Consider the following 26,800-nt stretch of genomic DNA (forward strand, 5'->3'; position numbering starts at 1 on the left):
ACATCCCTCGATCTGCTGGCAATGCCCCTACTTCTACAGCCCAAAATGCCGTTAGCCTTCTTGGCAACAAGGGCACACTGCTGACTCATATCCAGTGTAAACTGATAGCACACTATTGACTTCAATGGAGCTTAACTGATCGACACCACCTAAGGATCAGGCTCTGCAGTCTTTGTCCACTAGGGAAAGAAATCATGACCAGTCCCCAGCCACCAGACAGGACCAGAATCAAGCATTGTTGCATTGTATTGTATAGCACATGCTCAAATGAATGTGCGTGGTAGGGCCCTGCCCACACTGAGATGGGAAACTCTTTGGGGCAGGGACAGGGTTGATCTTCTACAGTGTGTGAACAGTGCCTAGTACACCCCTAGCGCTGCCATCACATCATAAATCTGAATAATGGGCTAACTTCAGCCTTGTTGTAAGCAAGCACAATTCCACTGCAGACAATGGAGTTTCATCCATTTGCCTCACGGCTGAATTTGGCCCATTATGCAGAATGCAAGTTAGAAATCAGAGAGAGATGGTATGAGGCTTTTACACCATCCCAGCCCCTTAGATATCAGGCACCTCTCCCCCTTGCATTGGGTCAGGGATAGTTTTCATTGTACCTATAGCATCCCAACTGAGGATAGTTAAACTAACTGTGAACGTCTCTAGATCCTTTGACAGCTTCTTCCACTGCCAGGTGAGAACAGACAAGGGTGTGGTGTGTAGGTGAATGGGGATAAGAAGAAAGCAAGTCTTGTGAATCAATGGATCTGAACTGAACCACTCTACACTACAAAACTCAGTTGACTTTGTTCCGTCGATATACAGTCCCCGCAGTAATTAAATTGGTTTTGCGTGTCCACACTAGCTCCTTCTGTCGGCGGTGCACGACCTCACCAGGAGTGCATGGCCCGGATGTCAGTGTGGGGTATTGACAGCCAGAGCCTCACCGTCCAGGGCTGACAGCTGGAGCCCCGCCGGGCTGATACCCTGGAGCTGGAGCCCAGCTCCGACTGTCAGCGCCAGGTGGCGGGGCTCTGACTGTCAACTGCCAGGCACTGACAGCCAGAATAGTCAACACAGCGTCTACACTGACACTACGTCGACCTAACTACACCAACCTAACGCTATGCCTCTCTTGGAGGTGGGGTTAGTAAGTCAGTTTAGTGGGCGACTTACATCGGTGGGAGCAACATTGGAGTGTAGACGCTTACAGAGTTAGGTCTACATAAACTGCCTTACATCCATCTAACTCTGTAGTGTAGACCAGGGCTCAACAAAGACAAGGTGAGTGAGGTAATATCCTTTATTGGACCAACTTCTGTTGGTGGGAAAGACAAGCTTTCAAGCCACAGGTTTTGTCTACACTACAGACATAAATCGGGATAACTACCTCACTCGGGGATGTGAAAAAGCCAGTTAGGGTTAGATTGTGGTAATTACCCATAAATCCAGTGTCCCTGTTCAGTCCATGATTTTTAGGCCATGTCTACACTGGCACTTATGTCAGCAAAACTTCTGTAGCTCAGGGCTGTGAAAAAACACACCCCAGAGTGACATAATTTCGCCGGCATAAGCACTCGTGTGCACAGCGCTATGTCAGCGGGAGACGCTCTCTTACCGCCGCTCGTGGAAGTGGTTTTATTATGTCAATGGGCGAGTTCTCTCCCAGCAGCATAATGTGGCTACATGAGCGAACTTACAGCAATGAAGATTTATTGGTACAGCTGTGCCACTGTAAGGTTGCTAGTGTAGACATGGCCTCAGTGTCTAGTGGGTACAGAATGTTGTAATTAGCCATAAATCCAGTGTCTCTGTTCAGTCCATGATTTTTTGTGTCTAGCAGAGTTATGAATGTAACAGAGACACTGGATTTATGGCTTATTACAACAATCTGTAACCACTAACCCCCTCTTTTTGTTTTAGGACCTCAGAGATGTTAACAGGCCACGCTATCTTAATGGTCCCTTAGAATACGTGGTAACTACTATGCTAAACAATCTGTTCCATCTTGTATTTAGCTGTGACACTCTGGGTACCTTTCCCAGACCTGAAAAAGAGCTGTGTGTGGCTCAAAAGCTTGTCTCTCTCCCCAGCAGAAGTTGGTCCAATAAAAGATATTACCTCCCCCACCTCATCTCTCTAATATCCTGGGACTCCACTCAGCAAAGACAGCCTTGAGCCAAACGCTGCTTTTGGGTCAGGGATGTAAATCCAGACTATCTCCACTGACTTCAGTGCTGCTGGAATTTGGCCCTTGCTTGTTTTTAGGTCACGGATGACTGTTTCCTTATTTACCCTTGAGAATGTCAGGTCGCTGCTTAAAGCTGCGTATGTATGGGCCAAGTGGAAGAGAGGCAAATGCCATAAATAAAAGAATTTATGCCAAAGGCTATGCACTTGGTGCAGTTTTCAAAGAGGTTACTTAGACCAGCTGTTCCTGCAGCTGTTTCAGCAACTGGCAATATTAGACAAGACCAATCACAATCCTACTGGTGCCTGGCTTCATTGTGATCATTTTATTTTCCCCTTAGCGTCCAAGACATTATCCCACTCAATAAACAGAGAACCAGAGAAAAGCAATCCAACGCATCTAGCAAGTACGTACAAACCTGGGAGTTCTTGATCAGCGGTGTCACAAAAAGCAGATGAGACAGTAAAACGAAATGCTGCAGTGATATATAATTGTTGACAGAAGCATCCCTCTCCATTTGTATATATTTCACACATACAAATATATACACAACCTTTGGGTCTGGTTCTCCTCTCATCAGCAAGGGCATCAATCAGGAGTTATGCTGGTAGAAAATTGGTGTAAATACGAGAAGAACCAGCCCCATCAGTTATATAATTTGTATGTCTCGTGTCTATCTGTCTATCTCTATGTGCCAGGTTTGGCCATCCTTATTCATACTGAGTAAGTCAGTTTAAGTGTAAGGCATCTTAGTGAGGACCAAGGACCTGGCCCTGTTAGCGCAGGGGTAAATGACTACACATGGTGCAAGACAACAACAAATCAAGCCCTCGTATTTTTTCAGATGAATTTTTGCGTGACTTCACTGCAGTTGATCGATGTGAAATTGACAGTCCGGAAGACTAAGCCCCTTCTATTTATCTATAGAGCAACGACACCTAGGCAGTACTAGCACTAGTTTACCATCCCCACTGTCCATGGCTTACTCAGTCCTTGGCTTCTCCACAGAGACTTCCAACAAGGGAACTACTGTCCAATGTGATGAGGAGACCCATCCATTAGGAACTGGTCTGAGACCAAGAACTCATTCCACGTAGTCTTCCCAAGAACCTTCAAGTAGTAACGACTTCTGGATGCTCTCATGCTGAACTTGATCTGGAGTTGAAAGGCTCCACACCCTATTACAACCCCATAAGCCATCTGGCCCCCTTTAATATCTTTATATAATAAATGGAATGAAAGCAATCTCTGTACAGAACTCTCCTTTTTATGGCTTTGGGACATGCAGAGAGAGGTTATTGATGCTTGGAATGTTACCATATGTCTTCCAAGTTTAGAGTGGTTGTTGCTCTGCCGTTTTATGTTCTACTCCTGGAGAAATGGGAAAGATGAGAAGAAGCCACTCAATCTATCCCCAGACACTCAGCTTACTGGCATCATCACACCTTAGACATCCATCTTTGGGCCTTACAATGGACAAACTGTGCGCTCGCCAGTCTAGTAAAGAGTTTGAAAAGCAAACGGGAGTTGGGATGCGGTTTTCAACAGGCCGTTAACACTATCTGTTGCAAAGACAGGGTAAAACACTGTGGCAGAAGGCTACCAGAGTCAAGCCAAGTCCCTGTCTGAGTCTGCTCCTGGGCTTTCAGGCTTTCTGGGAAGAAAAATATTCATCAAATGCCCATTGGCAATGTTTGCAAACTGAAAGACAAGATGATCCACTACCAATGGTTTGCTCTTCAGCAGCTAAACAGAGATCACACAAAGTAGCTAAGACTATCTCTGATGACAGGAATCTGTTCACAGCCAATGCCTCATAATGACAGAGGGTCATAACACCCACAACACTGGGGTCACCAGTTGAGGAGAATCACAGTAGTTCACTATAGAATCGGCCTTGAAAGCAAAAGATACAGCCTCTTGCAGGGTTTTCTGTCACAAATGGTCCCAAACTCACGCTGTAAAGCAAGCCCTGGGTAGCAATGTAACTTACTAAGGTATGCAGTGCTGCTCTGGGCGTCAGTAACTTGCTTCTCACTGAAATCTGCACTTCAGCGTGGTAACGTAATGGCTTCAGTGGATTTCTAAGCACACAGGAGCCGTGTTGCGAAGGCGTTGGTGTACGGCCAAGCCTCCTCTTCCAAGTGCTTCCATCTACACAGTAATGCTTCTATCCCAGCAAGGTCTCTGTGGTAAACTCCAATGGGTGATTCCAAGCCATCCCCTCTGCTGGTCTTAACTTTGGATGTTTACAATCAGATGGACAAGGCGCTAGAAAACGGACAGTAAGGAGCAATCTTGCACTGGTAGCAGGGTAGATCTTTTGGATCTTTTAAGAAGCTATTATTTAGTCAGGGTATGGTCAGAAGTTTTTGGAGGGCCCTTCGTCTTCCCAGGTGAAAAGTCCTGCCATCCAAGACCTGCCATCCTTACTCACGCTGAGTGGCACCTTACTTCACGAGTAATCCCATTGAAAACAATGGTGACTGCTTGTGGAAGGAAAATACTAAGCGTAAGCAGGGGGGCTAAAATCTGGTCCTAATACACTCTTCATATCTTCACACTCAATGGGCAGATTCTGCTCTTGGTTACTATTCTATTTCTATTCTGTTCTAGCCAGATTCATATCCCCCCCTGATCTCTGTCGTGTCTGAGCGCCTTCCAGTCGGGCATTAAGTGATGTGACCAACATGTGTTATGTGTGACCCGTTCTCTCTCTCTCTCAACCTCTCCCCATTGGGAGAATTGTGTGTGCAGTGCAGTGTTTTGTTTGGGGGTGTTGTGGGGGCATTTTTTGCAATGTCCATGCTGCTCTGTGTTCGTATCAGAGAAGACAAGTGGAAGAAGTTCATCTTGCACTGGGAGCAGAAGGTGGTGAGGTTTGCGATCAATCTTAGATCCTGGGGGAGTTCATCTCACAGTCCCAGACCACCGCCTGAGAAAGTTTTGAATAGATGAGCTTTAAATTCTTTCGAGCCAGGGTGAAGTTGTCAACCCTGGTCTTCATCCTGGAGCTTTAGGCTCTTTTAGATATCCTGGGTTGTGACGGGATGAACCAAACCCACACTGGTTCAGCAGGGGTTAACCACACTCTGTGTGCCAAGGAGACCATGCCCCCTCATCTCTGCTGGGCATGCTCCAGTTGGAATCTAGATATTAAAGGGAGCAACTCAGCTCAGTCGGGGCTGACCAGCGAAGGCGCTGCATGCTCCTGCAGAGGGACCCGCCGACACTCCAGTTCGCAGAGGCCAGCCAGCCAGGGATGACCAATGACCCTTAAGCACCCAATGCTGCAGAGAGAGGAGAGGCCGTGGGACTCCGAAGACAACTAGCCACGGAGGAACGGGTAGGAAATAACCCTGGGGAACTTAACAGGGAAACAGACATAGAACCGGGGCTTGGCTTAGCATGTTTTAGTAGGATCCCCACTGAGCAGGTGGCGGGCAACCCCACCACCGCCAGGGCCCTGGGTTGGGACCCAGTGGAGTAGGGAGGGCCCAGATCCCCCTACCCTGGCTGCCACCACCCCAAGGCACAGACCACCTCTCCAGCCACTCCTGGCCCAGGCCACGCTGCCCTGCTGGTCAAGGGTAGCCCTACTGAGTCTGGCCACTGGCCACACATCCCTGCAGAGGAGGGCATCCATATTGACTCTGGCCACTAGGCCATGCAGCTCTGCGAGGGAGGGCACACTATTAACCCCAACCATTAGACTGTACTGCTCAGAAGCCAAGGGCAGTCATCCAGACTCAGCTATGGGGTTATAATGACCCCACCACTCTCCCCAAAGGGTGGTGGGGTGTACCAACCCAGTGACATGGGCCCAGGCCATTGAGCGAGCACCTTGAAGACAAGGACTGAGACTTTGAATTTGACTCAATACTGTGTTGTAAACCCAAAGAGACTCAACTGAAATCAATGGGATTACTCTGTATTGACGCCAATGTAAGAGATCAGAATCCAGTCCTAGGTGTTGGTCAGCCAGAGAACTCCTGTCTCTCATCAAGTCTGATCGTTCTCATGTAACGGGGAAGGATCTGAATCTCCTCTCACTTATGCAGGTTTTACTCCATTGTGACTCCATTGACTGCAATGGAAGATCTTCCAGTTTACACCAGCATAAGATCAGAATTCCTATCCAAAGGGACAGGCTCTGATACACTACCTGATGCCACTGAATAGTCCTACGGAAGCCAATGGGACTACTCATGGAGCGAGGTACTATTCAACATAGGGATGGCTACCAGAATCAGCTCATGGGGAATAACATTGCCAGGCCAGCCGTGCCCGGTGGGAGCACCCCTTACGGAGCTGAGCTGGAATAGCTGGTCAGATTATTGTGATACTGCTGTAGCGACATAAAGGTTAAAACACAACGATTGGCATTCCCTGACCACGTCCTCCTCCTTCAAACCCATGCCCACCTGACAGATAAAGCATTGCGACTCCCTTTGATTCAAAAATAGCTTACGGAGCAGCTGCACTGTACACACTGATTTGGCTGCCGAGAAGGGAAGAGTTCGCTCGTGGTAAACATCTCCCCTGGTTGGTAGGTTGTCCCGTTGTACTGGCAAGACTTCACAGGCGCCCGGAGACCAGACGGCGTGTGCGGCTCTACAGGGGGAGAGGAGGAACAGCAACAGCCCGGCTGAGTCTCGTCACTTCCCAGGCCCGGCATGCAGGACCTGAAACCCTGACGCTAAACAGATCCACTCGCCTCCACTGACACTGCTCTGAATAATGGGAAGCTGGGACCATCTTCCAGGGGAGATGTAAACATGGAACACTTTTATCAGCCCTCCCTCAGCCCTGGATCTAGCCTGGCCTGGACCATCTCCGCCTGGAAGGGAGCCCATAAAGACAGTTTGCTCTGCCTCTCTGTGAGATTATTGTTAATCTTAAAAGTAGAGTTAGATTGCCAAAGACACGCCCATAGGAAAAGGGAAGGACTGGTGGATAAGGAAGCCACATTCCTTCCCTTTCTCCCCTTGGCTTCAGAGGGGAGTGAGCAGCTGCTTCCCTGCCCCGGCAGCACGTTCTTCCCCACAATGCAGGGAAGGGGGCAGGGAATGAGAGGAGCCTGGATTCCGTCCCCTACCCCCACCAATGCACCAGACGTGGCCCATCTGCCCTGGGTAGCCTGCACACAGGTGTAAGGGAGGATTCTTAACACCCCACATCCATCCCTATGTGAGCACGTTGTCTAAGCCACTATAAGTTTGGAGCAGGGGAGTGACGAAAACCAACAGGGTTTGGCTCAGATTTCCACGTTTTCCCGTCCTTTCACACCACGGCCCGGACGGCGCGTCTGTTTCAAACAGTGAGGTGGCATAATAATAGTTTGTTCCTCTGCAGCGACGTTGGCCATGAAAGCTCGTTACACACAGTAATCCCAGTACCCCCGTGAGACGGTCCCCACTTTGCAGAGGGATACACTGGGACAGAGAGGCTAAGGGTGTGTCTTCATTGCAGAGTTAATACGGGAGATCGGCACCTGGCTTTGCGCATCCAGTTCAGCCTCGCCTGGGTGGGCGTGTGCCCACTGCCTCCCCGCAAAAAGTCCTGTGATCCAGGTGCTATTTCCAGCCCTGCCTCGCTGTGAAGCACTGAGTGGGTCTCAGGGCCACCCTGTGCTGCTGTGAAATGGGGACAACAATTTGTGCCCGCTTTCACCAAGTGTTTTGATATCGCTGGGGGCAAATGGGGCTCTGTGCGCCAGCCCCTCCACTGGTGAAATTGGCACAGCTCCATTAATGTCCTGTGCTGACAGCAGTCAGTGATCTGGCTCTATTGGGCATTGTCTCTTCTGGGTTTATACAGATCCCGGCACACGGGAGCCCCATTCCCGCTTGGGCTTTTGGACCCTCTCCTAATATAAATATTTAGAGCTAAGAACAATGTTATAAGTGCAGAGCGTTGTTACGATTCCTGTTTTCCTCACGCCCTGACTGTCCAAAAGCAGAAGCATCTAGAGAAACCGAGCTCCCAGAGAAACAGAAATGTGGAACAAAGAAATCTGCTCCAGAAATCCACTTACCTGCACAGCGAGGGCAGCACTGCTGTGGGTCAGTGACAGGCTTTACGCAATGCAGGGCTGGGCACTGGATTTGGTAACAGCTCACATTCACATTCTGTTTGCAGGGAGAGAGAACAGGGCTGCTCAGGGACAAAAATCCTTCCCCCGCAGGCCTTTATGAAGATGCTGCCTTATTTGGCCTTTTGGACTGAGCCAGAAGTGGAAGGCACTAGGCTGAGTTACCTCAGCTTAGGGTTTGGGCCATTGTATTTAAATTGTTGGATAGCACCACGAGCTGCTAACCAGCATATGATCCTTGACAAGTAAAATGATTATGAGACTGTCTAACTAGTTACTAGAGGGGCCAGCTGGCCTGCAAACATTCTGCCCCGTGCACCGATCCTGTCAGATCTCCCTGTTCATCCAAACGGTGCAAAGCCTCTGCACTGCTTGACTCTTCACTAAGTTGATCTGGTCCAATAGGCTCCGTGGTCTTGTACCTGGGGCACTGCTGTGGGACTCAGGAGACCTGAGATCTACTCCTCGCTCTGCCTGTGACCTTAGGCCAGGCACTTCTCATCTCTGTGGCGCTGCTTCCCCTCCCACCCTTGGCCAGAAGCAGAGGATGGATCACCTGATGATTTTCTGTTCATTCCCTCTGAAGCACCTGACATTGGCCGCTGTTGGATGGCAGGATACTGGGCTAGATGGACCTTTGATCTGACCCACTATGGCCATTCTTATGTTCTTATGCCTATTTAGACTGTCAGGTTTATGGGATTCTCTCTTATGTGTTTGTGCAGGGCTTAGCACAATGGAGCCTCAGTCTTCTTTGAGGAATGTCATCCTTTGCTCCTGGCCCTGGCCCCAGGGACCCATGTGTTTGTCACTCTAGACAGGATCTTCCTGTGTCTAGGAGGACTGAACATGGGAGAAAATGCAGAAGCTCTAGCTTGTACAGTACACAGCTAATCTCCTCAGCAGGATGAGCTGCTGCAAGGCCATCACTCCCTGTACTCCAGTCCCTCCATTAGCTCCCAGCCCACTTCCATTGCTAGTCCAGGGCCCTGTCCCTGAACATCAAAGCCCTCAATGGGTCAGGACCCCACCGCATCTCCACCCATAATCCACCAACGTGGCTTCCCGCCTCTGGGACAATGCAGTTTACGAAGCTGTGAGAACCAGTGATAAAGCTTCACCATCCAGGGGATTCAGTTGTGGAATGAGTTTCCAAAAAGGATTAGGCTAATCCAGCAGCTGGTCACCCTTAAGGCAACTGCAAGACCCTTCTCTTTGATAGAGTTTGCCACCATAACTGGACTGATTAAAGGCCGCCAAAGCAAGGTTAATGCCCAGCGGCCCACTATAAACAAGTCTGGTAACAGCACCATTGACACCTGTTCTCATACTGTAGATCAGCACGACCGACTAGACTGTGAAGCTATACCTCCAAACAGGTGCATCGGATGCAGTACGTCAGCCCCTGAGGTTCCAAGTAGGGATGCCAGCTCTCTCCTGGACCGTACTTCTTGCCATTAAAATCACAGAACATATCTGGACCTGAAAATCAAACAGATGGACATTATGCATGAGACGGGAGCGCTCTTGGAAACGCATTCTCCTTCCCCAGTTGACCAGCAGGGCTGAGCCAATACTTCCTAGGGTCCATGTTAAGATGCAAACCCGAGCTTTTCGACTCAGAGTGTGTAACCTGGTGGTCCGGGCACTGACCCGTGGGACACCCACATTCAAGTCCCTGCTCTGCCTGCTTCAGAACAGAGTTTTCCATCCCATATTGCTCTAAATCAGGTACAGCAGGGATTTAGATCTCCCACATCCCAGGTCAGGGCCTTAACCACCCAGCCATGCAACATCAGTCTTTTTTTACCAGAAACTGTGGAAACTGATACATCTCTGGATGTATGCAGTGTTGTTGTAGCCGTGTCGGTCCCAAGATATTAGAGAGACAAGGTGAGTGAGGTAATATCTTTTACCTCACCAACAGAAGTTGGTCCCATAGAAGATATTACCTCACCCACCTTGTCACTCTAACATCTCTGTACAACGTTTAGGCTTCAATGAAACAACATCTTGTGGTGAAATTTCATTTCATTGGCAATGTTCCAACCGGCTGTTTTTCACCCTCATCTTGGATGCCCCGTGCTGTGTTCCCAGCAGCACCACCAGGATAAGGTGTCGGGTAGAGAGATCTGAGATGGCATTATGTATGGGCCATCAGTGTTACAGACTGGGATACGTGGCCAGAACAGAGTCAACTTCAGAGTGTCTCAGCTTGCAGGACATGCAAGGTTTAATCCAGACAGTGAGTGAGACGCAGTGTTGCCAACTCTCATGATTTTGTCATGAGACTCATGATGATTATTGTTTTCCTTAAAGCCCCAGCTCCTGGAGTCAAGTGAATATGTGATGATTTCAGCCTTCATTCTTAAAGAAAAAATAAATTTCTAGCTGTAGTGAGCCGGTGTGGCACCCCTCCATCTCCGATAGGGCCGAGCTTCCTCCAACCCCAGCATGGGCGGAGCCACCGGGTCTGGGGCCCGCCCCTCCGAGGTCACGGCCCCGACCCCGACCCGGAAGTATAAAAGCCCGCCAGCAGAGCTCAGTGAGGCCCAGACCGCCAGAGAGAGCAGACGTCCCGTGCCGAGCTCCCGCTTGGGAGACAGCCGCAGGCCGCGAGCCGCCTGCTACCCCCCCCCGGCCAGTCGAGCCTACCTCTCGCCAGGTACCCCGAGGAGGACTGGCCAAGCCTGCCCCGGACCAGCTACCCCAAGGAGGACTGGCCAAGCCTGCCCCGGACCATCTACCCCGAGGAGGACTGGCCAAGCCTGCCCCGGACCATCTACCCCGAGGAGGACTGGCCAAGCCTGCCCCGGACCATCTACCCCGAGGAGGACTGGCCAAGCCTGCCCCGGACCATCTACCCCGAGGAGGACTGGCCAAGCCTGCCCCGGACCAGCTACCCCGAGGAGGAGCCAAGCCTGCCCCGTGCCAGCTACCCTGGAGGAGAGCTGCCGGACCGGCCCCCAAGCCCCGCACCCGAGGAACCGATGCTGCTGGACTGGCCCCAACCCGGCATCACCAATGAGGTAGGCCCCGAGGGGGAACATGGAAGTAGCCCGGGGGTAGCCGACCCCGGTCAGGCTGCAGAGGCCTGTGAGCCGATGTCAGTGTGTTTCGGTCAGGATACCCCACTGACCAGCAGCGGCAGTAACCGCTGCTAGGGCCCCGGGCTGGAACGCAGTGGAGTGCGTGGGCCTGCGTTTCCCCCCTGCCACCCTGCACAGGTGGCAGGCTTCCCTAGGGTTACCATACGTCCGGATTTCCCCGGACATGTCCGGCTTTTTGGTGCTCAAATCCCCATCCGGGGGGAATTTCCAAAGAGCCGGACATGTCCGGGGAAATGGGGAGGCATAAGCCAGTGTCTGCCCAGCACGACCCGCTGGGTCCGCAGCGCAGCCCAGCTGCCCCAGCTACAATGCTCAGGTGGGGAACGGGGGGGGGGCTCGGGCTTCCCTCGTGGGCAGGGACCCCCCCGACCACTGGGGGACCCTTCCTGTGGCCCCGTTGCCCCGCGCAGCTTGGAACCCGGCGCCGCGGGAGCTGTTTCCCATGGGGACAGACAGGCCGGGGAACGAGGTCGGCGGCAGGAAGGAAGCTGCGGCCGGGGCTGCAGGGACCCGCGCTGCCAAGCGTCTGAAGCCTCCAGCAGGCAGAGGCTGCCGGGGGAGCAGGACAGGCGGGGGGTGCAGAGGCTCCAAGGGCAGGGGGGTGCAGTGCTGCAGGGCGAGTGGGGAGCAGGGGTCACAGAGGCTGCAGGGCGAGTGGGGAGCAGGGGTCACAGAGGCTGCAGGGGTGGGGGGGTGCAGGGGCAGGGCAGGCGGGGGGCACAGAGGCTGCAGGGGCAGGGGGTGCAGGGGCTGCAGGGCAAATGGGGAGCAGGGGTCTCAGAGGCTGCAGGGCGAGTGGGGAGCAGGGGTCACAGAGGCTGCAGGGGTGGGGGGGTGCAGGGGCAGGGCAGGCGGGGGGCACAGAGGCTGCAGGGGCAGGGGGTGCAGGGGCTGCAGGGCGAATGGGGAGCAGGGGTCTCAGAGGCTGCAGGGGCGGGGGGGTGCAGGGGCAGGGCAGATGGGGGGCACAGAGACTGCAGGGGCAGGGGGGTGCCGGGGCTGCAGGGCGAGTGGGGAGCAGGGGGCGCAGAGGCTGCAGGGGCGGGGGGTACCGGGGCTGCAGGGTGAGTGGGGAGCAGGGAAGCACTTAGCAACTCCCAACCAAGATCAGAGCAGGAAGGAGGAGGGGGAATGCAGGGTGCTCAGAGGAGGGGGCAGAGGGGCTTTGGGGAAGGGGCGGGGCTGAGGTGGGGCCGGGGGTGGGGAAGGGGTGGAGTTGGCGCAGGGCCAGGCCCCCATGGAGTGTCCTCTTTTTTCAGTGTTGAAATATGGTAACCCTAGGCTTCCCCCTCACCCGACGCTCAGGTGTAGGACCCTGGGCTAACCTTAACGGCTTGTGTGCTCAACCCCTGCCCCAAAGGGCTTGAGCTGTAACTGTCTGTGCCCTGCCCTGACCCAGGGCCTGGGCCCCTTAACTGCTTGTTTGCTCAGCCCCTGCATCCAAGGGCCTGAGTTCCTTAACTGCTTGTTTGTTCAACCCCTGCCCCAAAGGGCTTGAGCTGTGACTGTGTGTGCCCCGCCCTAATCCAGGGCCTGGGCCTGCTTAAACTGCTGGTTAGCGCTCAGCCCCTGCCTAAGGGCCTGAGCTCCCTGAACTGCAGGCTGCTCAGCCCCACGTAAAGGGACCTGAGCTTTGACCGTCTGCGCTATAGTGAGCCGGTGTGGCACCCCTCCGTCTCAGAGGGTAGAGCCCCGGCGTGACCCTACTACATTAGCCCTCGTGGCTTTGGAGAAAGCTTCAAAATGTGACTCCAGTGCCCCCTAAAGTTTCAAAAAGCAGAAGGCAAATAAAAAGAACACCAATTTGATTATTTGTACATAATCTCATGATTTTAAAGCCAATCTTATGATATTTGGCGAGCCTGACTCATGATTTTTGAACATTTGGGGTTGGCAATACTGTGAGAGAAAGAGAAGGACAGAGGGCAGATGAAGAAGCAAGATAGGAACGGACAAGCCAGCTGAAAAAACATTGAGGTTTTTTTGCAAAATATGTAGACAAAAATGAAAATGGTTTTGCTTCCATGGAAATTTTTCCTCAAAAATTTTCAGGTTTTCCTTGAAGAAAAAACAAAGAATCAAAAACTGAACATTTGTCAGGTTTTTTGGTTCTGAAAATTTCTGGGGGTGCAGGGATTTTTTTTATTCTTTACTTTTGTGGTTTCATTTTTAGGGATTTTTGGTCAAAAATCAGAAAATTTCGAGGAAACAATGTTTTTCAGAACTTTTTTCACGTCTTCAGAAAAGCCACTTTATGAAAGAAAAACTTCAGCTGCCCCAGCCTCTAATAAGAACTGGTGCTGTGCAGCTACGAAGCTGTGGACAAGCAGTTAATGTCTCCAGACACCCCCTCTGAGGTAGGTGGGTATAATCACTGACACACTGGGAACAAAAGAGTCCTGACTTGTAGCCCCCTGCTCTAAACCCAAGATAATTCTCCCGGCCCCTTTTCAGTTGCAGTTGCAAACCACTGGGACCTTCTCACTGCTGTGTACAGTGCAGACCTTTGTCTGATCCTTTGCACCATATGTGCCCCCAGCACAGACAGGCCTTACCAGGGATCAGACTGGCTCTGCAGTTAGGAGAGATTTGTTCCATCCCCCCAAGCATTTCTTAACAGAGCCAGCCAGTCTCTGCCAATGTGGACGTCTGTGGGAGCGAGAGCTGCTGAGATTGGGAAACTGCTCTCTCACTCCATCCCATAACATGCTGTGAAGTCACTGTAGATTTAAATGTAGTGGCCAGATCCATCCCTGGCATCACTCTAATGATTTCACTGGAGTTGGACCAAATTCATCCCTCGGGTTATTCCACTATCTTCACTGAGTGCAGGTGAATTTGGCCCAGCACTTGTCTCCATGTAAAGAGAATTCTGTGCTGTGGGATGGTAAAAGGAGCCTTGCAGTTGTGGGACCGTTAGTCAGCGTAGCCTTCTGGCTCATGACTGTTTCACATCAGTAGGGCGATCTGAAACCACTTTTAGCTGAAGGTTGTTACGTTTCAGCTGTTCTTTGTCTCTTTAGACTGGCGCTGACTGTGAGGTCATACAGTAGCGAGCACAATGGGGCCCTGATCTTAGCGAGGGCAACTAGCTGCTGCTGTGTCACAAATAATAATAATAGTAGTAATGCACAAGGATAAATGGTGTTAGTGCTCCAGGATACCACAAGCGGCGATGGTTAATCTACCGTCCCCTGACATTTTCAGGGAAGAATTTTCCCTCATCAGTGTCTTTTTAGAAAGGGGCTATATTCCGATCCCCTAGCTCCTGCGGATTTCCTTGGGATTATTAAGGTTCAATGTCAGCAACGGGTATCACGTTAGAGTAGCTGCAGTGTCTCAAACTACCCTGCAAATTGAGACACTCACGAGTAAAGGCCCCTTTTGAACAAGTGGGTCTGAGTCTCTGTGTTCCTCAGTTTCCATGGGCCTGGTTTTCAGAGGCACTGAGCCCACACAGCTGCCACAGACCTCAAGCAGAGTCACGAGTCCCTCAGTACGCGGAGAAATCAGGGAAAGCTGGCCTAAGAGACAGGGAGTCAATGGCAGAGCTGGGACCCCAGGACAGTCATTGACTTTGTCACATGCTAAGGACCCTGCTGAGGCTTTTCCTGCCTAGCCATGCTGCAAGGGGCTCCGGGGACCACACCAGCAGCTGCTCCCAGAGCCCTGGTGCGCTTTGGAGGGACAGCAAGCACTTCCTCCTTCCCAGCCCTGACCCTCCAGCCTAGCCTGACATCCCCCATGTCCTTTGGCTGCGCAGCCCCACTTGCAGTCCTGACCCCCGCTGCTTGTGCGCAGGGTCTCTTCCCTGCAGGTGCACAGGAAGAGGGAGGTGGCGTCTTTTCTGCTCAGGAGCATCCAGAATCCGGGTTTAACCCCTTAACAGCTGCCGTACGGAACCGGCCAATGGATAAGGAGAAAGAGCTGCACTCACCACCTGGACCAGTCAGACCCTTGGACTGAGGAGCCCTCTGGTATTTTAATCTGGATTCGCTCCAAACTTCTAAGCCCAGCACTGCAGCCTCCCTTGCGCATGGGGAGAATCCTGGAGGGGGCTCCCCACATTGCACTCAGCATTGGCTAGCGGGATGGCTGCTGAACAGTGCAGCACACTGAGACCCACTCCCACAAGGCTCCTGAACTCTGCCAGCTTGGGAAGGGAGAGGCCGAGGCCAAGGAATCAGACACCCGACTGAGCTCAGCGCTGCCACTCAGCCACAGGACTGGAGCCTCCTTCCCTCATCTTTACTGTGCCTCCGAGGACACTTTGTCAGCAGTTACAGCAGCTACATTCGGGACAGGATAACCTGAAGAATACGTTCAATGGGCCCAATTCACTAACACTCAATGGCACCGCCTTGCACCACGTGGCTCCCTGCACCCTTTCCACTATTACCCCTGGTGCCCACCTCCTGATTGGGACCCATGTCCCCACCCCTCTTACTTTCATAGGGCTCTGGCATTTGAGCCCCCAGCTTAATGAGGTACTTTCAGCTGAGGGTGACCCCCTCATTTGGGACTAGTTAAGCACAGTTCTGCTTCCCTGTATTCATACAATAAAGACAACACCATTGATAACAGCATCTCACTACCCCGGCATTCAGCACTAAAGTGATTTGTAACCCAACACCAGGCACATTCGATCACTTTGAGCAACACAGCTCTATCTGCTGGATATCTTGGCAGAGTAGGTGTGTTCATGTAAATACAGGAGGACTTGTGGCACCTTAGAGACTAACAAATTTATTAGAGCATAAGCTTTCGTGGACTACAGCCCACTTCTTCGGATGCATATAGAATGGAAAATATATTGAGGAGATATATATACACACATACAGAGAGCATAAACAGGTGGGAGTTGTCTTACCACCTCTGAGAGGCCAATTAATTAAGAGAAAAAAAAACTTTTGAAGTGATAATCAAGCTAGCCTAGTACAGACAGACAGTTAGATAACAAGTGTGAGAATACTAACAAGGGGAGACAGATTCAATGTCTGTAATGGCTCAGCCATTCCCAGTCCTTATTCAAACCGGAGTTGATTGTGTCTAGTTTGCATATCAATTCTAGCTCAGCAGTTTCTCGTTGGAGTCTGTTTTTGAAGTTTTTCTGTTGTAATATAGCCACCCGCAGGTCTGTCACTGAATGACCAGACAGGTTAAAGTGTTCTCCCACTGGTTTTTGAGTATTTTGATTCCTGATGTCAGATTTGTGTCCATTAATTCTTTTGCGTAGAGACTGTCCGGTTTGGCCAATGTACATGGCAGAGGGGCATTGCTGGCACATGATGGCATATATCACATTGGTAGATGTGCAGGTGAACGAGCCCCTGATGGTATGGCTGATGTGATTAGGTCCTATGATGATGTCACTGGAATAGATATGTGGACAGAGTTGACATCGGGGTTTGTTACAAGGATAGGTTCCTGGGTTAGTGGTTTTGTTCAGTGATGTGTGGTTGCTGGTGAGTATTTGCTTTAGGTTGGGGGGTTGTCTGTAAGCGAGGACAGGTCTGTCTCCCAAGATCTGTGAGAGTAAAGGATCATCTTTCAGGATAGGTTGTAGATCTCTGATGATGCGCTGGAGAGGTTTTAGTTGGGGGCTGAAGGTGACAGCTAGTGGTGTTCTGTTATTTTCTTTGTTGGGCCTGTCTTGTAGGAGGTGACTTCTGGGTACTCGTCTGGCTCTGTCAATCTGTTTTTTCACTTCAGCAGGTGGGTATTGTAGTTTTAAGAATGCTTGATAGAGATCTTGTAGGTGCTTGTCTCTATCCGAGGGATTGGAGCAAATGCGGTTATATCTTAGAGCTTGGCTGTAGACAATGGATCGTGTGGTGTGTCCTGGATGGAAGCTGGAGGCATGTAGGTAAGTGTAGCGGTCAGTAGGTTTCCGGTATAGGGTGGTATTTATGTGACCATCGCTTATTAGCACAGTAGTGTCCAGGAAATGGACCGCTTGTGTGGATTGATCTAGGCTGAGGTTGATGGTGGGATGGAAATTATTGAAATCATGGTGAAATTCCTCAAGGGCTTCTTTTCCATGGGTCCAGATGATGAAGATGTCATCAATGTAGCGCAAGTAGAGTAGGGGCGTTAGGGGACGAGAGCTAAGGAAGCGTTGTTCTAAGTCAGCCATAAAAATGTTGGCATATTGTGGGGCCATGCGGGTACCCATAGCAGTGCCGCTGACTTGAAGGTATATATTGTCCCCAAATGTGAAATAGTTGTGGGTGAGGACAAAATCACAAAGTTCAGCCACCAGGTTAGCTGTGACATTATCAGGGATACTGTTCCTGATAGCTTGTAGTCCATCTTTGTGTGGAATATTGGTGTAGAGGGCTTCTACGTCCATAGTGGCCAGGATGGTGTTTTCTGGAAGATCACCGATGGATTGTAGTTTCCTCAGGAAGTCAGTGGTGTCTCGAAGATAGCTGGGAGTGCTGGTAGCGTAGGGTCTGAGGAGAGAGTCTACATAACCAGACAAGCCTGATGTTAGGGTGCCAATGCCTGAGATGATGGGGCGTCCAGGATATCCAGGTTTATGGATCTTGGGTAGCAAATAGAATACCCCTGGTCGGGGTTCTAGGCATGTGTCTGTACGGATTTGTTCCTGTGCTTTGTCAGGGAGTTTTTTTAGCAGATGGTGTAGTTTCTTTAGGTAATCCTCAGTGGGATCAGAGGATCAGACAGGCCCAACAAAGAAAATAACAGAACACCACTAGCTGTCACCTTCAGCCCCCAACTAAAACCTCTCCAGCGCATCATCAGAGATCTACAACCTATCCTGAAAGATGATCCTTTACTCTCACAGATCTTGGGAGACAGACCTGTCCTCGCTTACAGACAACCCCCCAACCTAAAGCAAATACTCACCAGCAACCACACATCACTGAACAAAACCACTAACCCAGGAACCTATCCTTGTAACAAACCCCGATGTCAACTCTGTCCACATATCTATTCCAGTGACATCATCATAGGACCTAATCACATCAGCCATACCATCAGGGGCTCGTTCACCTGCACATCTACCAATGTGATATATGCCATCATGTGCCAGCAATGCCCCTCTGCCATGTACATTGGCCAAACCGGACAGTCTCTACGCAAAAGAATTAATGGACACAAATCTGACATCAGGAATCAAAATACTCAAAAACCAGTGGGAGAACACTTTAACCTGTCTGGTCATTCAGTGACAGACCTGCGGGTGGCTATATTACAACAGAAAAACTTCAAAAACAGACTCCAACGAGAAACTGCTGAGCTAGAATTGATATGCAAACTAGACACAATCAACTCCGGTTTGAATAAGGACTGGGAATGGCTGAGCCATTACAGACATTGAATCTGTCTCCCCTTGTTAGTATTCTCACACTTGTTATCTAACTGTCTGTCTGTACTAGGCTAGCTTGATTATCACTTCAAAAGTTTTTTTTTTCTCTTAATTAATTGGCCTCTCAGAGGTGGTAAGACAACTCCCACCTGTTTATGCTCTCTGTATGTGTGTATATATATCTCCTCAATATATTTTCCATTCTATATGCATCTGAAGAAGTGGGCTGTAGTCCACGAAAGCTTATGCTCTAATAAATTTGTTAGTCTCTAAGGTGCCACAAGTCCTCCTGTTCTTCTTTTTGCGGATACAGACTAACACGGCTGCTACTCTGAAACCTTTCATGTAAATACAGTTTGCTCCCGGAGTCTCTCCCCCTCCCAGCTCGCTGTCAGGAGAGAACTCATTCAGACCCTGCTTACACGTACCACACTAATGTCTTTCAATAAACTAGAGTTAAGGATGGTCTTGGGATTAAGCATTGGAGTAGGACGGAGGAGGGCCAAAGACTTCCTGAGTGACCGTGGCTGAGTCACATATAAGCATCAGTTCCCTGTCTGTAGGGCCAGTAATCCTGTCTTGTCTACTGAGATTGTAAAATGATTCTCACGTACAGGGGGAATCATCAGCAGTTCTCTCATACCAGGTTTGCAGCCTGTCTGCCCTTCTAGAGCGTGGCTTAGAATCTCATCTACTCTTTTCCACCCAGTGTTTCTTCTTAGATTTCAATACAGGAAACGGAGCACAGAAACAGCACACTTTTGTGCCAGTGTCTGAAATGCCCATACACCCTGAAATAATAATATTCACAGCAGGGCTGGCCAAAACTGTGCTGACAGAAAATTGGGGTTTTGACAAACAATTTTTTTTGGGTGGAAAGTGTCTGTTTTCTTGGAAACTTTTCCATTTAAAAAAAAAATGAAAATCAAAAATGTTCCAATTTTTGGCCAAACATTTTTCAGTTTGGGGCAATTTCTGGCTTTAAAAGTTCAGCCAAAACCCCCTGAAAAATCAAACATTTTTGGACGGAGAATTGCTGAAAACCAAAAAAACATTTTCAGGTTTTTGACCAAAAGTTTAAATTGTCCTCAGGAAAAAAGCCATTGTCCAGCCAGCATTAAACTCACAGGTCTATATATTGCAGAAGCCTAAAAGCTAGGGCCCATATCCTGCTTCCGTTGAAGTCCATGGCAAAACTCTCATAGATAGACTCATAGATTTTAAGGTCAGAAGGGACCATTATGATCATCTAGTCTGACCTCCTGCACAAGGCAGGCCACAGAATCTCACCCACCCACTCCTGTAACAAACCCCTAACTCTTATTGACTTGAATGGGAATTTTCCCCAATGACAGACATATTGGTTGGATAATAGTACATATGAATGACTGAAAACTGACTGTTGCATATGGCCAGGAGAAAATGTGATTCAACCTCTGTTACCATATAGTATAGTAAAAAGATACTACACATGTGTGTGCATGCGTTGTTTGATATGATCACTTGATCCGAGTCAGACTGATCTCAGTTACACCTGTGTAAATCTGGAGATTCTCCACCAGAACCAGTGCAAATGCTCCAGATTCACATTGGCGTAACTGAGATCAGAATCTGGCTAGAAGCATGCCCACTTCAATGCATGCCAACAGGCAGGCAGTCCTAGAGACCGAGTGGCTTATGCTCTGTCATCAATAAGTACACACTTGTCACTGTATGTTATTAGCTGTTTAAAAGTGCTTAAGCCACCCTACATATTTCAGGTGATTAAAAAGGTTATGTCATCAGGAGGATTTAAGGTGGCTCCGGTGATGATGTTGCCGTAAGGCAGCTGAAATTCTTATGCCACCTTAAGGATTTACAATGCTTTAAAATCTTACCCCAGTCTGGGGCTGTCCGATGGTTCCAGGAGGTACTGACTGATGTCTTCACTTTCAAAGGCGCCGTGCCCAACCCCCACTGACCATCAGCGGGAGTCAGCACTTGGGGTGAAATCCTAGCCCATTGAAGTCAATGGCATTGACTTCGCCAGGATCTCACCTTTAGGCTGCAGCAGGGACCTTTGAAGGATACAAATGACCCAGCTCTGGTCCCAAAGCCCAGCTGCTCAGAAGCCAGCCTCCCTTTTCGTGAACAGAGGTGAGCTGCCTGGCTGCTGCTTCTCCTAAAATGTCCTAGCGCCTGTTCCGCCATGAGGAGCCCTGGCGTCTGCTCCACAGCACACGACACCCACGTTGACATAGCACCCCAACTGGCCCTATATCCTCCCTGTGGAACAAACACCCGTGCTGCAGTCCGGGGAGCTGCGCCAGGGAAGCTGCCTTGTACATGGAGGGATGTGTCACACCTTGTAGGCACATTCCCCTACCAGCAGAAAGCAAGACGAGCTCAAATCTTGCCACTTTCAGCATCAAGTGGATAATCGTTTCTCTGCTTGGGCATCCCCCTCAGGACCAGTATCTGGAGAAAGGTACCTGCCCGGAAGCTGCTGCAGTAACAGATGAGAGGGAAGATTGAAAAAAACGGGTTTGTTTAGTCTGGAGACAAGAACACTGAGAGGGGACAGGATAACAGTTTTCAAGTACATAAAAGGTTGTTACAAGGAGGAGGGAGAAAAATTATTCTCCTTAACCTCTGAGGGTAGGACAAGAAGCAATGGGCTTAAATTGCAGCAAGGCTAGTTTAGGTTGGACACTAGGAAAAACTTCCTAACTGTCAGGGTGGTTAAGCACTGGAATAAATTGCCTAGGGAGATTGTGGAATCCCCATCACTGGAGATTTTTAAAAACAGGTTAGACAAACACCTGTCAGAGATGGTGTAGGCCAGTGGTTCTCAACCAGGGGTATTCAGCCCTCTGGGGGTACGCAGAGATCTTCCAGGAGATACACCAACTCATCTAGATATTTGCCTAGTTTTACAACAGGCGACATAAAAAGCACTAGCAAAGTCAGTACAAACTAAAATTTCATACAGACCATGACTTGTTTATACTGCTCTATCTACTATACGCTGAAATGTAAGTACTATATTTATATTCCAATTGATTTATTTTATAATTATATGGTAAAAATGAGAAAATAAGCAATTTTCCAGTAATAGTGCACTGTGACATTTTTGTATTTTTATGTCTGATTTTGTAGGTTTTAAGTAATATGAAACTTGCGGGTACGCACAACAAATCAGAATCCTGAAAGTGGTATAGTAGTCTGGAAAGGTTGAGAGACACTGGTGTACGTCAGTGGTTCCCAAACTTTTCCTGTTGTCCCCCGCACACCAGTAATGGAATCTGTCTATGCCCCCCCCCCCATTACTGCTCAGCATGGGAGCTTGAGCTGAAGGTGGAGTTTGGAGCAGAACTGGAGATGGGGAAGGACCTGGGGCAAGAGGCAGAGCTGATCTGGGGGTGGAGAGAGAATGGGGGCAGAGCTGGGCTGGGAGCGGAGCAGGTGCTGGAGCAGGACTGGGTGGTGCTCCCTCCCTGCCCCCTGTGGGGGCTGCTCGGGCCCCACTATGCACCCCCCCAAAAGTTCCTCCACGCCCCCATGTGGGGCATGCCCCACAGTTTGGGGACCACTGGTCTAGCTAATACTTAGTCCTGCCATGAGTGCAGGGCACTGGATTAGATGACCTCTCGAGGTCCCTTTCAGTCCTACGATTCTATGAGTCTATGAATTGCACTTTGGCAGTGGAAGGCCAGGTAATGTGATGGAGATGCTGCTGGTTGGGTACTTGGAAGGACTTGGTTCTAGTCCCAGATCTGCCCATGACCTTGGCCAACTCACTTTACCTCCGCTTCTCTTCTCACCCTTTGTCTGGTGGTCTATTTGGAGCATAAGCTCTTCAGGCCAAGACTGTCTCTCATCATGTGTTTGGCAACTGCATCACAATGGGGCCTCCAGACACTGCTGTGACACGTAATAACGACCAGTTAGTAAAGCGGTGGAAGTCCTTTCTGACTGAATCCTGCTGTTCTAGGTATAACATTTGGCATCTAGGTACCTTACTGCGGTGATGGGTAAAGTGGATGACCTCTATCCGGTGCACCGTACCTTAAAAATAGAGGCAGACATTGAGCCACAGTTGCCCTCGATTCCTTGAACTGAACAGGGCCATGGAGATACCTGGTATATACAGCACTATAATTACACAGAACCAAACAGAGACAGAAGTGAGGTTTTAAAATGGAGCTACAAGCACAGCGTAACCCTCTTTCACCTCACTGAATTGCAACTCTATTTCCATGTGAATGCGTCTCCGCAGGAGCCATAGTGGATTTTAGAGCTTCCTGAGGATTAAACCCACCTCTGTGTTAAGACCACCTTTTGTTAGTCCCTTAAGTGACTGCACAAAAAACAGGCTTTACGGTCCATGTTTAATGTGATACAATGGCCGCATTGTCAATTACAGCAGAAAATTCCATTACAAACAGAATGGCATTCAGTGTTGATGCAGACGTTTGCACTGCATTCTGGGTGGATCTTTGGGGGTCTCCATTCTCTCCAAGTCTGTGGTCGTTCAGTTCCCAAAACCACTCACATAACTCACGCCAAACCAGACAAATCAACAAACTCATCTTTCCCACCCCGATGGTTCGGAACGACGAGGTCTTAGAGCAAATGACCAATGGCACAAGGACTGTGTTTATCTACGCAACTGCAGGAAACTAGTAAAAAAAAAATAATTTTCAAAAGGGTGAATAATGACTTCATTTTTCCCTGCTTGCAGCATCTTAATGAATTATGCTGAAGATGAAGAAATATAGTTACCTTAATATGACATAGCTTTGCTAAGCTAGCAGGCTCCCCATGCCAATTGGCTGGATGGTTTAAATGTTTAATCACTCGTCTTTCACAAGTGGAACCCTGGTTTGAATCCAGCCCTAGAAAGCAAGCCTGATTAATGTCTGTAAAGGTCCTGCCATTAAAATTACAAAGAACTGGTAGTTTCAGGCACCCGTAGACACTTGTCCGCATCTCAGCAGCACTCCAGTGCATAGTTGGCAGCAAGCGCATGGATGTTTGGTTAAAGGTGATCCAGAGATGTAATGAAGGAGGAGGCTTAGAAGCTTCAAGGTTCAGATCATTTTTTCCCATGCCAGTATAATAATTTCATTTTCATAGGTCAAATGTTGGACATCTTCCCAATTTGCTCTGAGCGAAAAGCCATTTGTGGCTGTAAATTGCCACTTGGGCTCCAGTCTCCTTATTTATTGCCGTCTTCAGCAATAACACCCTCACAAAAGTCACGTTGTTTTACAAAAAGAGGATTTTCATGGTGAAGACTTTCAAATATTAAGTACCAAATGAAAAACCGTAACCTGGTTTCCCATTCCAATGGCTTTCACTGGTTTTCCTTACGGCAGCCCACATGTCCCCCTCTGAAGGAGGAGAAAACAGGACGGCCTTCACCCTTAAATCAGCACAAGTGGGAGCGCCACCATGGAACTCTCTCTGATGATCTGTGGAGCTGGGGCTGCGGAGGTTTGGAGGAGTCACTTCAGGATCTGGAGCTGGAGAGCAATAGTTGGACAGGCAAACTCCCTTTTGCAGATGAGGACATCTTCCTTCTACGCTCACAGCCCGGCTGGAAGAGAGGGTAGAATGGTATGGTCCTGGGAGCCAAAGCCAATAGGATGTGCAGCAGGGGAACAAGAATAATACTTAGCAATTATCCTCCATAGATCTCAAAGCACTTTGCAAAGGAGCATCGTTAGTCCCATTTTAGATGGGGAAACTGAGACTCAGAAGAGTTAAGTGACTTGCCCAAACTCACACACTGAGCTCTCATGATTCCCAGTCTGCCTAATCCCAAGGCCTCACAGTGAAGTGAGGGTCAGAGACCCACTCAGTGATACGCCAGGGTCCACATTGTTCTGTGTGGATTTCTCTGCAGATTCACTGGCGTAACTGGTACAAAATCCTCCCTTCTCACCAGCAAGGAGAACCTGTGTCTTTACGTGATACCTGCTACCTTACTGCATTTGGGGTGCTTGTTTTATGCTTCCGCAGGAGAGTAGCATATGGCCCAAGGCATGCTAATTCCCAGTGTGGCTAATGTTTAAACAAGGTCTTGCTCCAGCAGCCTCCTGCAAGGAAGTCCCAAAGCCAAATCTGAGATGTGCCCAGATCGGTGTCCATTTGCTGACACCAGAGGGCAGGATTATGATAGGAGGGCAGGATCCGGCAGAAAGAGAGCTTGAGTTGGGAGGATGACAATTCTTCATGAAAAACAAATAGTTTGGGCCAGATTCTCATCCCCGTGCTCATGTTGAGTAGCACCATGGATAGCCACAGAGCAGCCACCTTATGTGAGGGAGCATTTTACTCCCACTTTGTGCCAGCATAAACAACTCCACAAGGTTTAAAGCAATGGCTGTTCAAGCCTCTTCGTCTTCGCAGGCAGTGATAACAGTAACACTGACTCGCCTCCTTTCATTTTCATCAACTTTACTGGGTGTCGTTCAGTGGAGTTACTCCAGATTTACACCAGTGTAAGAGACAGCAGAATTGGGCCCTTAGCATTTACAGATCACCTTACAAGCATCAGGTCCCTTCCCTACCGCTGCTCCCATTGGCTCCAATGGACATGCCTTGCATAGAACAGCAAGACTCAGCCAGTGATTCCCCACCAAGCCCCTCAGTCCATCAGAGATGAGATTTGTTAATCTTACAGAATCATCGAATCGTAGGCCTAGAAGGGACCTCAAGAGGTCATAGAGTCCAGTCCCCTGCACTCATGGCAAGACTAAGTATTATCTAGTCCAGCAGTTCTCAAATTGTGGGGTCAAATTGTGACCCCAAAGTGGATTAAAATGGGATCACCAGGGCTGACTTGGACTTGCTGGGGCCCAGGGCCAAAGCCGAAGCCCGAGCCCCATCACCTGAGACTGAAGCCTGAGGGTTTCAACCCTGCATGCTGGGACTCAGGTTACAGGTCCCCCTGCCTGGAGCTGAAGCCCTTGTGCTTCAGCTTTGTTCCCCCCCCACCCAGATCAGTGGGGCTCTGGTGGGCTCAGACTTCAGTCCTCCCCCTGGGGTCATGTAGTAATATTTATTGTCAGAAGGGGGTCACGGTGCAATGAAGTTTGAGAACTCCTGATCTAGACCATCCCTGACAGGTGTTTGTCTAACCTGTTCTTAAAAATCTCCAAGAATCTCCAGTCTTCCACTCGTGTTACAAGCCCTGGGCATTTTGGGCATGGAGGGGGGTTTGTTCACTGTTGGATCCTGAGGGGAGGTGGTGGCAGCTATGTATTTACGATGGATGGAGCGGCCTGCTATTAGTGTCATGGGGCAATGATTCCAGGTGGTTCACTTTACCTGTTGTCCGGATGCCCAGTAGAGGGTGTGCCCCTGTTAGGTAGAATACATTCTTCGGTCCACGTTGAAAGGATAATGTAATAAATAAGCAATGTCACAGCCCTGCAAGGTACTGGCAGCCCCACCTTACAGCTGAGGAGACGGAAGCCAAGGCCACCTGTGGAAGCCAATTCAGAAAGTGGCTGTGTCTGCTCCAGGTAGCCTACTCAAGGAGCTGAGAAGCTTCAAGAAGAGCTGTAGTGTTCAGGTTACCTCCCAGAGCCCCACACGTGGCTTCCTTGTTGCAGACGATAGAAATGTAACAAAAGAATTAAGATGCCACTCGCACCTGTTCCCCGCCATAGAGGCCTGGACTCAATGACCCTGGAGGCCACTTCTAGTCCTATGTCCTTCAACCGTCTTCTTAATCAGGTCATGTGTTTTTTTGAGAGTGATCCTTTGGGGCCGTGTAAAGGCCTGTACCATCCCTGAATGCCCCTTTGTGTCCCGGTGGGGTGTGCCCCACCTTGATTTACCCAGATTGGGCAGCAGTGGGTTCACTTTAACAGCCTGTGGCAAGGAGAAGCCACCACACACTAACAAAACGGCACATCCCCTTTTAATGAGGGTTCAGGACAGGAGCAATCACAATACACAGTTCATGAGGGCCTCACCTCAGGGCCCTGGTTCAGAGCTGCCACACTTAACGTCCACCAAACAAAGTCTCTGAGTTGGATCAGGCTGGTCTCCGGGAGCCTGAGAGAGAACCCACCACC

General features: G+C 49.7%; 1 protein-coding gene across 1 annotated transcript in view; it reads right to left on the reverse strand.

The window, feature by feature from the left end:
* Positions 1-26,800, reverse strand: part of CHRDL2 (chordin like 2) — a 69,078-nt gene that overhangs the window by 29,907 nt on the left and 12,371 nt on the right. Inside the window, exons 2-4 of the mRNA XM_065596263.1 lie at positions 9,652-9,764; positions 8,226-8,319; positions 6,660-6,802 (exon numbers count right to left, since the gene is read on the reverse strand). Coding sequence (XP_065452335.1) covers positions 6,660-6,802; positions 8,226-8,319; positions 9,652-9,764 — 350 coding nt within the window. The remainder of the gene's footprint in view (positions 1-6,659; positions 6,803-8,225; positions 8,320-9,651; positions 9,765-26,800) is intronic.

Source organism: Chrysemys picta, chromosome 1 (genome assembly GCF_011386835.1).
Source record: "Chrysemys picta bellii isolate R12L10 chromosome 1, ASM1138683v2, whole genome shotgun sequence".
NCBI lineage: Eukaryota > Metazoa > Chordata > Testudines > Emydidae > Chrysemys > Chrysemys picta.